The following is a 13,272-nucleotide window of genomic DNA, read 5'->3' as shown; positions in this document are numbered from 1 at the left end:
CTTCTAGGCAAGACAGTGAAGGGAGAATGTGGACCCTGGGATCATTTAACAACTGAATGTTCTGATGGGGATAAAATTTATAGACTTTTTGCTGGATGAATAAATTAGAATGGTCGAATAGTCCTCCATATATAATGAGCTGCAATACAAAGTTCTGTTCAGAGTGAATTATGTAATGCTTTTAAAAACTCATTGGAATATTTTGTATAATTACTGAATTCTAAGTCGTCTTTTAAAAGAAATATCAAACTAATCAATTCAAAACAGCACAGGTGTTTAAAATTTGAATTTTATTGCATGTAACAAAAACAAATGTGGCCTCGGGTCCAACATCCTCTCAATTACCAGCCATCAAATTCAGTCCATACCTTATTCGTTATCATCAATAATTAAAAATACTTCAATTCACAGTTAAACAAAGATTTTGTACATTGTTCACAACAAATCTGTGCTAAAAAGGTAAGACTTTAGCAGCAACATTGAAGAAAGTAAAACAGCAATAACTTTTCTCAGATTAGTTACTAGTTAATAAATATGTGTCAAAACAATTTAATTTGCAACAGAAGGCTTATTTCAGAAAAAATAAAATAAAAAGGGACAGATCTCTTATGTAGAAGCCTGGATGTGTTTCAAGACTGGAGCAAAACAAATTTGAACCATTTGACCACCAGAGCATTACCACCTTCAGGAGTGCTATTTTCACAACTTAAAAAAATCTGATTCCAAAACCCCCCACAAAAGTCAAAGTAGAACCTCTAACTCTTGCAGGTAAAGTTCTACATTAGATAAACAAAGGTATAAGTGTATTGTAGCACAAGACAGGTGAGTCAAACTACCACGAGCAATATAAGAAATGGCACAATTACTTTCAATATTACAATAAAGGAATAAAAAGTGAAATAAAGCTGGCGCTTATGGCATCTTTCAAAAATCTATGAAGCTACGATTATTCAGTATCATTCCTATCACTATACAAATTCAGGGGACAAATTAGAAAATTCCTGCGGTAATTTGCAGATGTAGCAAATACACACACAAATTTTTTCCTTAATCAACACATATCATGTCCAATAAAATTACTTGAATTTTACAGTCAACACTCCTATCCCTAGATTAATAGTGAGATATTGATTCTGCAATGCTAGTGTTTTCCATTGCATAATCAAAGGATTAGAAATAACTTCAAAACAATGTTAGCATCAATGGGTTTTCATCATTTCACCATTGATTTCTTGCATCACATCACGCAAGTTGACAGTGTCTGCTGCTGGAAATTATCTACCAGTGAGCGATGTGATAAACTCTCGTCTAAGCCAACGCACACAGGGTAGCTGGAGAACTTTGTCACCGAGTGCAGAAACAAAATGAAAGGCGTAAACACAATCCCTAATGTTTGTGGGTGAAGATAATTGGATATTAAAGTTCCTAATTTATCAATTTAGCAACCAGAGTTCAGGTTTTCCATCATTTCCTCCTTTTACTGTAAAAATATTATAATTTCACAAATCTGACCATGATCTAATTGCAGCCCAAATCATTACTTTCATAAAGAGGAAAAATGCAAGTCTCATTTTTCAAATACAGTGCTGCAACATACAGATCTTACTCCATTCTTACAAACTTATCGTACATTATAATCCACGCTAATTCTACAGCATTAACTTTACAACCTACCAATGGCAGTACTGATGAGAACTCCTTCAGGAAGAGGCTGTGAACCTAAAAACAAATTATAAAGATCCCATTCTTATTCATTTTGATTTTTCTTCTCATAAATAGGATGTAACAAAGGAGTCACACCTTTTTTTTAATAAAAAAAAGCAGCATGTGGGTATTCCTTTCCAATAGATTTTGTGGCATTTCTAAAGAGACATGAAATGTGCTGGGAACATATTGCAATAAACTGCGAGGTGATACATTCTACACAGCAACTAAAATAAATATATTATGACAATTCCCATTAGTGTTCAGATATAACAGTTTATTAATTTTAATCAAGGAAGGGGGGAAAGCAAAGGGGATGAGGGGGGCAATGGCTATTTGTCACAGTCCATACTGTATTGCACCGTAAGCACCTGTACAGCATGGAATAGTTTCAGTGACAGACACAGCTGGTCTGAGGCAGATAGGTTCTCTGTGTTACTTGCAGTTTTCTACTTTCATAAATAAAATTGCCACTTTATCAAATGCTGCAATACCAGTATGTACAGAAGAGGTGCTCAATGACTATTTTCAAAAACACTGCTACACCCACGGAGCCTGGAACTATTGCAGACGATATAACATTGGAACTCAAACCACTTCTGTATGATTCAGTTCATACCTAAGATTCCATCCGTAACTGTCTCATTGAAGGAAACATTAAGTATGGTGCTTCATACAGAATGGAGGAGAGAGAAGTGAAGGTTATTCATCAAAGGCTATACCATCCACATCCCGACTGACCACTTTCTATCAACTCATCCCCTCAATCGCATGAAAGCATATTGCAGGTAGAAGCAAAAATATAGCAATAAACAAATTAGTTACTTGGTCTTTGAGATATCATTTTTGCGGAGTAATTATATTAGTTATAGTGTTTCAGCTGGAAATAGATTATGATGCGAACTGTTGAGAAAAAATTTAACACACTTTGTTCTTCTGCCCCCTGCGCCCAAAACCCTGGAGGGGATTTTGAATTCAAAATCCATAGATCATTGTACACAACTATAATAAAGGGGACACAGCATGAATTTTAGTTCTACAATTTCTGACAAAGTATGTCCTAACATAAATTGCCAAACTAGCCATTTAACATTTTTTGCATAATAGCTGGAAACAAAAGCCTAATAACCTTGTCACAACTATTTACTGATATTTCAGCATCAGTAGTGGTACCAGCATCATCACAGTCAGAGCACAGTGAAGATCTATTTCAAAGATCATTATAACTAAAGTGGAAACTCGAATTAAACTGAAAGACATTTCTATTACAAGAGGAATATCGAGCCGCAACAGCCATCTCTCAGGATATTGTCTTACATAGATAGAATTTACATAGAATTTACAGTGCAGAAGGGGGCCATTTGGCCCATCGAGTCTGCACCAGCCCTTGGAAAGAGCACCCTACTGAAGCCCACACCTCCACCCTACCCTATCCCGGTAACCCAGTAATCCCACCTAACCTTTTTGGACACTAAGGACAATTTGGCATGGCCAATCCACCTAACCTGCACGTCTTTGGACTTTGGGAGGAAACCGGAGCACCCGGAGGAAACCCACGCAGGCACTGCAAGAAAGTGCAGACAGTGACCCAAGCCGGGAATTGAACCTAGGACCCTGGAGCATGCCCCTTTCTCTCCTGGTTTTCTTTACCAGGTTTCCTTTACCAGCAGTGAAATTTACTTTGATTCATGCAATGCTTTCTTTTATGAAATTTGGAGTTCTGGCAAATAGACATAAATTCCCCAAAGGAATGACTTGGAAACATCTTTCATTTTAGTCAATTGGCTTGATTTTCAAGCCGGAGAGGGAACCTACTGCCTGGATCATTTCCAGGGTCTGCCCTTGCACTGCATGAGTGCTCACATGACACAATCTTCAAATGTAAATGCCCTAACTGGGCAAGAGCTGACCCTGGGTGGCCAATTCGCAGCATGAGCTCTGACAGGTGGTGGGAGCTGCCTGCTGAGCATGGGTGTCAAAGGCAGACAGCAAGTATGACAGGGTGTGTCCTACCTTGCAGAAGAGACACACCATTAGAGGGCGAGCAGCCTCACCATGCTCTAAAGTGGTCAAAATGGCCAAGTAAAAATGACTTCACCCAATTGGGATCAAGATCCAGTGGCAAAAATTTACTATAAGAATATGCTTAATTATCCTTGCATTGAACACTAATGTGCACCAGACTGTTTGGGTTTGGTGCTTTGTGAATTGAAAATCAACATCTGGCCCTCCCAGCCCATTAACTAGCTCCTCATGAAGCATGTAGGGTAGTTAATTTGAGGTAAGTAGGTTCCTGACCAACGCACCCTTTCCCACCACCCCACTCCCTTGCGTTGAAAATTCCAGCATGTCCTAGATGTGCCAGGATAATGACAGGCTTCTCGGGAGCGCTATTTTCAAAGATGCCTGCTTTGTTCTTTTACCACCACAGGGGACTGAAAATCCCAGCCAGTAGTGAAGTGCATCAGCTAAGTGTATAAATTTTAGCTTTGGGTTCATTTAGTTATTGCCTCGAAAATGATGAAATCCCATATTTAGGTACCCAAAAACAAAAGAATCTTTGAAAAAAAAAAATCTCACATTATCCTTCTCTGCAGAACGAGTAGGATACATCAGGCCACAAAACATGGTCATTCCATATATTTTTTTAACAACTATTTATTAATTCAGCAATTCTCAGCCATCATCAAAATTGGCTGCTGCATTTCCTGCAATTGTGATTACACTTCAAAGGTACTTATAGGCTGTAAGGCGCATTGGGATGCCTGAGATTGCAAAAGGCGCAACATAAATGCAAGTTATCTTTCCCTTGGTTGTGTTGCATTATGTGGAGTTAAATACCAAGCTTTTCCAATTACAAATATTTGCCTTTTTTGATTTTAAAAAAGCACTGTGTGTTTGCAGCTGAGTTTAATCATACACAAATTCAGGGAATAAAATGAAACCTAAAAATCACCCTAATTACAATTATATGAAACTAAAATACTGCAGGTTCTGGAAATCTGGAATAAAAACAGAGAATGCTGGATAAATGTAGCAGGTCTAGCAGCATCTGTGGAGAGAGAAACCGAGTTAACGTTTTGAGTCCATATGTCTCTTCTTCAAGCTGGTTCAGCCTTGAAGAAGGGTCATATGGACTTGAAACATTAACTTAGTTTCTCTCTCCACAAATGTTATTTACAATTATAGAAACATAGAAGATAGGAGCAGGAAGAGGCCATTCCCCAATTGTCCTCCTGTCCCCCAACAAAATGACATGCACAAAGATGCAGGCTTAACTTGTGAAAAACATGTTTTCATAACCCAAAAAACATTACGTTCTCACTTGCATGAAATCCATGCTTTTCCTTCTTCCAGAAATGGGCAAATATTGTATATTCTATGTAAAATCCACACTGATAAAAGACCTTAGCTTCTATGTGGTTATGTAGTAGTTAATATTCACCAGTTAGCTATAAGTCCGTGGTTACAAAAGTCTTTCCTCCCCAAATTTCCCCAACCAATATTTCTCTTGCAGCAAATTTGTTTTGGTTTATTTCAAATGCTGAAAAATGTTTCTCCTTCATTGCCACCCAAGTACAAAACAGCAACCTGTATTTAACTGAATGTTAATTTGAGATACTGCAACTATATTTTACATTTACTTAGGAGCTCTGGATAACTATGCTAGTGTTTAACTTTAAAGTGCTATAATGTCATATGTTCAAGTCTTCCATTACCACGGTGGCTTCTGTTGATGAATTACTATTCATGCAAGCCATTTATTAGTTGAATGAAGAATCACTATCTTTTGATTCACCTTTATGCTCCGGAATTACAATCTGAATTTATAGTATAAAAGCATAACATAACAAATATTTGTGGCAAGGGATTTAAAATATTTCAGAACTATAATCTTTGAATATTGTCATTCTTGAAAGTGATATCTTCTTCTAAAGCTTACACGGAGAAGTTGTGGTTGTCGTAAGTCATTTTATGTTATCCTTGGCATGGTTCTTTTTGGGGTGAGAAGAGGCAACAAAAAATAAATCATACAGTGCTACAAGGTTTGCAATGCAACTGTGTTTGTATACAGTAAAGGGATACCATAACTTCCATACAATTTGTGTAAGGGACGCTACTCCCAACAGTCAGGAGATGTCCAGGCTAAAAACTGCAAATTTTCTGTGGCCTGACAGTTAAAAACTTTAGTATTGCTAATGAGTATATTTATAGTATGCAATGTCCCAAATCTGCCAACAGAGCAGCAATTTATTTTCTTTATATAATAATATAGTTACTGAAGAATTGCAGGAGGAAATCCCAGCTTCATGATCAATTTGGCCCTGGGTTTAGTGCACAAAGAAGCATTGCATCACTTAGTAACTTAACATGTGCTTTCAAGGCTTTTGTTTCGGTGCAACATCGTGGGCCGAAGGGCCTGTACTGCACTGTATTGTTCTATGTTCTAAGGTTGGTGGTAAGCATAATAGATTATTCTTTGCAGCACAACTTTTCACGCCAATTTTACATCAAAGAATTTGCCAACAAACTCTCCACAAAAGGTCAAATATTGAGCTTGAATTTAAAGTTGTGGTAATATCCTGAAACTCAGAATTAATGTAAATGCTTCTCTGAATAATTCTGTATGCATACCAACATGTTTGCTCTGACTTGGGACTATACAGCTTCTTTTAAATCACACTTATTTCTTTTGTTTTTGAAGCTTCATACAAATGGAAAGCATCAGGAATAGGGAGAGAGTGCAGCTGAACACGTGGCTGCAGGAATGGTGTAGGAGGGAGGGCTTCAGGTATTTGGATAATTGGAGCGCATTCTGGGGAAGGTGGGACCTGTACAAGCAGGACGGATTGCATCTGAACCAGAGGGGCACCAATATCCTGGGACGGAGGTTTTCTAGTACTCTTTGGGAGAGTTTAAACTAATTTGGCAGGGGAATGGGAATCGGATTTGTAGTCCAGCAACTAAGGTAGCCGATATTCAGGACGCCAAAGCGTGTAATGAGGCAGTGGGGAAGGGAACACTGACAAAGGAGAGTACTTGCAGGCAGGGAGATGGGTTGAAGTGTGTATACTTCAACGCAAGAAGCATCAGGAATAAGGTGGGTGAACTTAAGGCATGGATCGGTACTTGGGACTACGATGTGGTGGCCATCACGGAAACTTGGATAGAAGAGGGGCAGAAATGGTTGTTGGAGGTCCCTGGTTATAGATGTTTCAATAAGATTAGGGAGGGTGGTAAAAGAGGTGGGTGGTGGCATTGTTAATTAGAGATAGTATAACAGCTGCAGAAAGGCAGTTCGAAGAGTATCACCCTACTGAGGTAGTATGGGTTGAAGTCAGAAATAGGAAAGGAGCAGTCACCTTGTTAGGAGTTTTCTATAGGCCCCCCCAATAGTAGCAGAGATGTGGAGGAACAGATTGGGAAACAGATTTTGGAAAGGTGCAGAAGTCACAGGGTAATAGTCATGGGTGACTTTAACTTCCCAAATATTGAGTGGAAACTCTTTAGATCAAATAGTTTGGATGGGGTGGTGTTTGTGCAGTGTGTCCAGGAAGCTTTTCTAACACAGTATGTAGATTGTCTGACCAGGAGGGGCAATATTGGATTTAGTACTTGGTAATGAACCAGGGCAAGTGATTTGTTAGTGGGGGAGCATTTTGGAGATAGTGACCACAATTCTGTGACTTTCACTTTAGTAATGGAGAGGGATAGGTGCGTGCAACAGGGCAAGGTTTACAATTGGGGGAAGGGTAAATACGATGTTGTCAGACAAGAATTGAAGTGCATAAGTTGGGAACATAGGCTGTCAGGGAAGGACACAAGTGAAATGTGGAACTTGTTCAAGGAAGTGTCCTTGATATGTATGTCCCTGTCAGGCAGGGAAGAGCTGGTCGAGTGAGGGGACCATGGTTGACAAGAGAGGTTAAATGTCTTGTTAAGAGGAAAAAGGTGACTTATGTAAGGCTGAGGAAACAAGGTTCAGACAGGGCATTGGAGGGATACAAGATAGCCAGGAGGGAACTGAAGAAAGGGATTAGGAGAGCTAAGAGAGGGCATGAACAATCTTTGGCGGGTAGGATCAAGGAAAACCCCAAGGCCTTTTACACATATGTAAGAAATATGAGAATGTTTAGAGCGAGGGTAGGTCCGATCAAGGACAGTAACGGGAGATTGTGTATTGAGTCTGAAGAGATAGGAGAGGTCTTGAACGAGTACTTTTCTTCTGTATTTACAAATGAGAGGGGCCATATTGTTGGAGAGGACAGTGTGAAATAGACTGGTAAGCTCGAGGAAATACTTGTTAGGAAGGAAGATGTGTTGGGCATTTTGAGGAACTTGAGGATAGACAAGTCCCCCGGGCCTGACGGGATATATCCAAGGATTCTATGGGAAGCAAGAGATGAAATTGCAGAGCCGTTGGCAATGATCTTTTCGTCCTCACTGTCAACAGGGGTGGTACCAGGGGATTGGAGAGTGGCGAATGTCGTGCCCCTGTTCAAAAAAGGGACTAGGGATAACCCTGGGAATTACAGGCCAGTTAGTCTTACTTCGGTGGTAGGCAAAGTAATGGAACGGGTACTGAAGGATAGGATTTCTGAGCATCTGGAAATACACTGCTTGATTTGGGATAGTCAGCATGGATTTGTGAGGGGTAGGTCTTGCCTTACAAGTCTTATTGAATTCTTTGAGGAGGTGACCAAGCATGTGGATGAAGGTAAAGCAGTGGATGTAGTGTACATGGATTTTAGTAAGGCATTTGATAAGGTTCCCCATGGTAGGCTTCTGCAGAAAGTAAGGAGGCATGGGATAGTGGGAAATCTGGCCAGTTGGATAACGAACTGGCTAACCGATAGAAGTCAGAGAGTGGTGGTGGATGGCAAATATTCAGCCTGGATCCCAGTTACCAGTGGCGTTCCGCAGGGATCAGTTCTGGGTCCTCTGCTGTTTGTGATTTTCATTAATGACTTGGATGAGGGAGTTGAAGGGTGGGTCAGTAAATTTTCAGACGATACGAAGATTGGTGGAGTTGTGGATAGTAAGGAGGGCTGTTGCCGGCTGCAAAGAGACATAGATAGGATGCAGAGCTGGGCTGAGAAGTGGCAGATGGAGTTTAACCCTGAAAAGTGAGAGGTTGTCCATTTTGGAAGGACAAATATGAATGCGGAATACAGGGTTAACGATAGAGTTCTTGGCAATGTGGAGGAGCAGAGAGATCTTGGGGTCTATGTTCATACATCTTTGAAAGTTGCCACTCAAGTGGATAGAGCTGTGAAGAAGGCCTATGGTGTGCTCGCGTTCATTAACAGAGGGATTGAATTTAAGAGCCGTGAGGTGATGATGCAGCTGTACAAAACTTTGGTAAGGCCACATTTGGAGTACTGTGTACAGTTCTGGTCGCCTCATTTTAGGAAGGATGTGTAAGTTTTGGAAAAGGTGCAAAGGAGATTTACCAGGATGTTGCCTGGAATGGAGAGTAGGTCTTACGAGGAAAGGTTGAGGGTGCTAGGCCTTTTCTCATTAGAACGGAGAAGGACGAGGGGCGACTTGATAGACGTTTATAAAATGATATGGGGAATAGATAGAGTAGATAGTCAGAGACTTTTTCCCCGGGTGGAACAAACCATTACAAGGGGACATAAATTTAAGGTGAAAGGTGGAAGATATAGGAGGGATGTCAGAGGTAGGTTCTTTACCCAGAGAGTAGTGGGGGCATGGAATGCACTGCCTGTGGAAGTAGTTGAGTCGGAAACATTAGGGACCTTCAAGCAGCTATTGGATAGGTACATGGATTACGGTAAAATGATATAGTGTAGATTTATTTGTTCTTAAGGACAGCACGGTAGCATTGTGGATAGCACAATTGCTTCACAGCTCCAGGGTCCCAGGTTCGATTCTCGCTTGGGTCACTGTCTGTGTGGAGTCTGCACATCCTCCCCGTGTCTGCGTGGGTTTCCTCCGGGTGCTCCGGTTTCCTCCCACAGTCCAAAGATGTGCAGGTTAGGTGGATTGGCCATGATAAATTGCCCTTAATGTCCAAAATTGCCCTTGGTGTTGGGTGGAGGTGTTGAGTTTGGGTAGGGTGCTCTTTACAAGAGCCGGTGCAGACTCAAAGGGCCGAATGGCCTCCTTCTGCACTGTAAATTCAATGATAATCTATGATTAATCTAGGACAAAGGTTCGGCACAACATTGTGGGCCGAAGGGCCTGTTCTGTGCTGTATTTTCTATGTTCTATGTAAGAGATTTGTAATTCAAATTGCCCAATTTCAAAAATCCATATCTTGGGATGCACTAAAAACTAAAGTATCTTATTAATTAACTTGAACAGCTAAAACAGTTGCCTGTTTATTAAGTTAAAAGGTTACAGAAAGACAACTAAGATTTGCTTAAAAAGAACAATGTAACCATTCACATGGCATTGTTTTCTAGTATTGCTTATCTAAGTAAAATGCCTGATCAGGGTTGATCTAGACCCCTTTCTGTTGATCTAAGATTAGAACAGAAAGAAGCCTATAAGTAGTTTTTTCAAAAGCATAAATATTAGAATATTAAGTATTTTGACAATTACCAAAACAACCTTGAAAGCCTTGTTCATACCATGTTTACTCACTACGGTTTGGAAAATGTACTTTAAATTATGACTGTGTTTGGACTCAAATATTATGGAAGCTTGACATATAAACGCTGCACAAATATAGTCCACTGAGCAAAACAGTAAAGGTAACTTCCGAAATCTGACAGTACAAGCAAAATTATGGTTGACAAGCAGTCGAAAGAAGATGCCACTCAAACCTAGTGTTCGATGAAGGACGGCCGTGAAATCTCTGAAGAACAAAAACCTCTTTGAAGAGTTACCAAATGCATTGAAAACCCTACACACGCAGTTCGCACAACTTTATTACCTAAGACTATAAGGTTTCAGGTATGTTTCAATAATGCAGAAGATAGAATCCTCGTTTCCATCAAGAAAATTGATTTTATGCCTTCTTGATTTTAAGAGATTAAACACAGTCTGTATCTGTTGTGTAATGTTGTGTAACATCAACCGTGTAATAAAACTTTTCCTTTCTAAATTTACCAAACACTCATTCAAAGCCATGATTTTGATGAATGCAGAAATTTTGATCATTCCTGAATTATAAAAACACTACAAAAATCTGCTTCTTTAAAATACATTTTGGAAAATATCTTCAGAAGGAAGTACCTATGGTTTTCAGTAGATATCAAGAGGCATGTAGGAATGGTACTGATGCATTGACTTGATCTTGCTAAAGCCCATAACTGAATAGTGTTAGGCTTAGAACAGACATGGTATTGGTCACATTTCCATATAAAAACAATGAGCTTCTAAAGCAATTTACACCATAGTTCTCGTCAAATTGGTTTGCTTAAGAGTTAAACAATTTTAGTCGGAAATAAACGGTACACAATTTAACAAAATCAAAAGGGGATATTGTCTCTTTTAAAAAAATACAAATGACTCGAATTTATAAAAACAATGGTTGCCATCAACTCATGAATGATTTCTGTTTAAAGCTGCAGTACTCTCTTGAAAATACCTCAACATCGCCAATACAATATAACTTCCTTTTCACTTACTTAGGTTTCCAAAACAATGCTAAATAATTAAAAATAATTTTCCAAAGTACAAATTTAACATCTAGAAACAAAAGACAAATCTTGCAGAATTTGTAAAAGGTGCAGTAAATTGTTAAGACATAGATGCAAGTGTCACCATATAAAGATTTCATAACTTACGCTCTCCACTGATCTGCCCAATATATTGGTACAGTTTTAATTTAATAATGAGGCAACTAGTTTCGCAGTTGGCACATTTCTTACGTTCTGCTTACAAAATTCATGAAAGACTGTCATTGCAGGTGTCCACCTTAGCGTCAAACATAAAAGTTTTAAAAAGGTAGATTTAAAATTAAAACATTTACAAAAAAAGGACTTGGAAATGCACCATTTTGTCTAAAACATGTTATTTCCCAATGAACTCTTTCAACGCTGGACTCCTATGGAAATGACATTTCTGGATTAATCTTTTGAGTACTGAAAGACACTTTTGGGTTTCAACACATGCAGACTTCTTTTATAATCAAATGTAAAACTGATATTCTATTTTATGTGCATTATAAAATGGAATTCCAGGAATACAAAACCCACAGGATTTCTTAGGCCAAACTGTTCTTAGAACAAACATTTTAATGTGACAATTTCAATTTTAGAGCCAAAATGTGATTTCAGTACTCAAAGGTTCCTTACATTACAACAAAATGTTTTGTATTTTTTATACATATATATATTTGTAAATACACCATTTTAAAAAAGTTACTCAGCATACTGTGGAGGAATATAACTCTTTTAACAAAATATAGGTTAAAAATAATCTGATTTGATTAAAACACACTGTAAGTATAGCTACTGCCTGCGCTGAAAGAGTTGATAAAAAAAGGAATACTGTAGCTATAAACAGAGCTTTTTCTCCTAACATCCTGTATTTCTAAATGCCAGTTCCAGCTTTTGGAAGAATGAAAGGTCTCCGTGAGACAATTATTTTTAATGGGGCAGGGCATAAAGGGAAAGGAATGAAGGAAAGAAGTGAAATGTGCAAGGATCTGTCCTCTTTCACTGTGCAAAGTTTTTGAAATAAAGTTTCAAGCACACAACTTAAAAATGTATAATACAACTGAAATAGGTCCATTTTTCTGTCTTACAGATACAGTATCTTCTTCACTTATGAGCTTCCTAGATTGCTCTTTTTGAAATCCTACCGCCTTTTCGTTTTTGAGTTGATCAGCATCATTATGTCACTTAAGTTAGAGTAACCATGCGAGTGAATGTCAGTTCTCCTGGTCATACAGTGCGCTCGCTGCTCAACAAGAAGCTCATAGAACTTCCTTTCTGTAGTGTTCCTAACAGCTTCAAAGCAAGTATTCAGGTACTTCACTCCACTGCAAAGCCACAAGTCTCTTCGACTGCTGTCAACAACTTCTCGTAAAGCTTCTCATAGGACTCATAAGGAGGAATGTCTATACGGTTAAAGCTGAAGAGAGAGGGAATAGTCAGTGAACATACACACAGACAATATTGGTCACATGATTACATTCTTTGACAATCCATGCACTAAACTAGCTAGTCCATTTAGACAATGAAAAATAATCTCAATGTGGCTCAGAGTTTGTTCTGGAGAAGGGTGCCGCCCTATTGCTAGCTTGTTCTATGTAACTGAGTTAAGGAATTATCACTCACTGGATCAGAAAACAAATCTACTGAATAGATTATTCCACTGAATTATCAATCAATAGTAACTTTTTGGAAGAATAAATTAGAATCTCATGATTGAGCAATCGTGCTATAGCTCCATCACAGCAAGCCAAATTCATTACCTGAAGGTTAGCAATTCAGTAAAGATAGTGATATACAATTTGGACCTCCATAAGGAGATTGCCAATAAATATGACTTCTAAAGTAAGGAACTATCAAAGACTATAAATATGCATTTGCAGTGATTACATGGTCATTTTTAAGCATGATAGTAATTTTATATAATAATTTATTG

General features: G+C 38.7%; 1 protein-coding gene across 4 annotated transcripts in view; it reads right to left on the bottom strand.

The window, feature by feature from the left end:
- Positions 1–271: 271 nt before the first annotated feature.
- The window catches only part of smurf1 (SMAD specific E3 ubiquitin protein ligase 1), a 210,704-nt gene continuing 197,703 nt past the window's right edge, over positions 272–13,272 (bottom strand). For all 4 annotated transcript variants that reach the window (XM_072480930.1, XM_072480931.1, XM_072480934.1 and 1 more), the window contains one exon: positions 272–12,756. In XM_072480930.1, coding sequence (XP_072337031.1) covers positions 12,657–12,756 — 100 coding nt within the window. In that variant the 3' untranslated portion in view covers positions 272–12,656. The remainder of the gene's footprint in view (positions 12,757–13,272) is intronic.

This window comes from Scyliorhinus torazame, chromosome 17, assembly GCF_047496885.1.
Source record: "Scyliorhinus torazame isolate Kashiwa2021f chromosome 17, sScyTor2.1, whole genome shotgun sequence".
Taxonomy (NCBI): Eukaryota; Metazoa; Chordata; class Chondrichthyes; order Carcharhiniformes; family Scyliorhinidae; genus Scyliorhinus; species Scyliorhinus torazame.
Note: the sequence above shows the minus strand (reverse complement) of the source record. Positions and strands in the feature narration are given on the sequence as shown.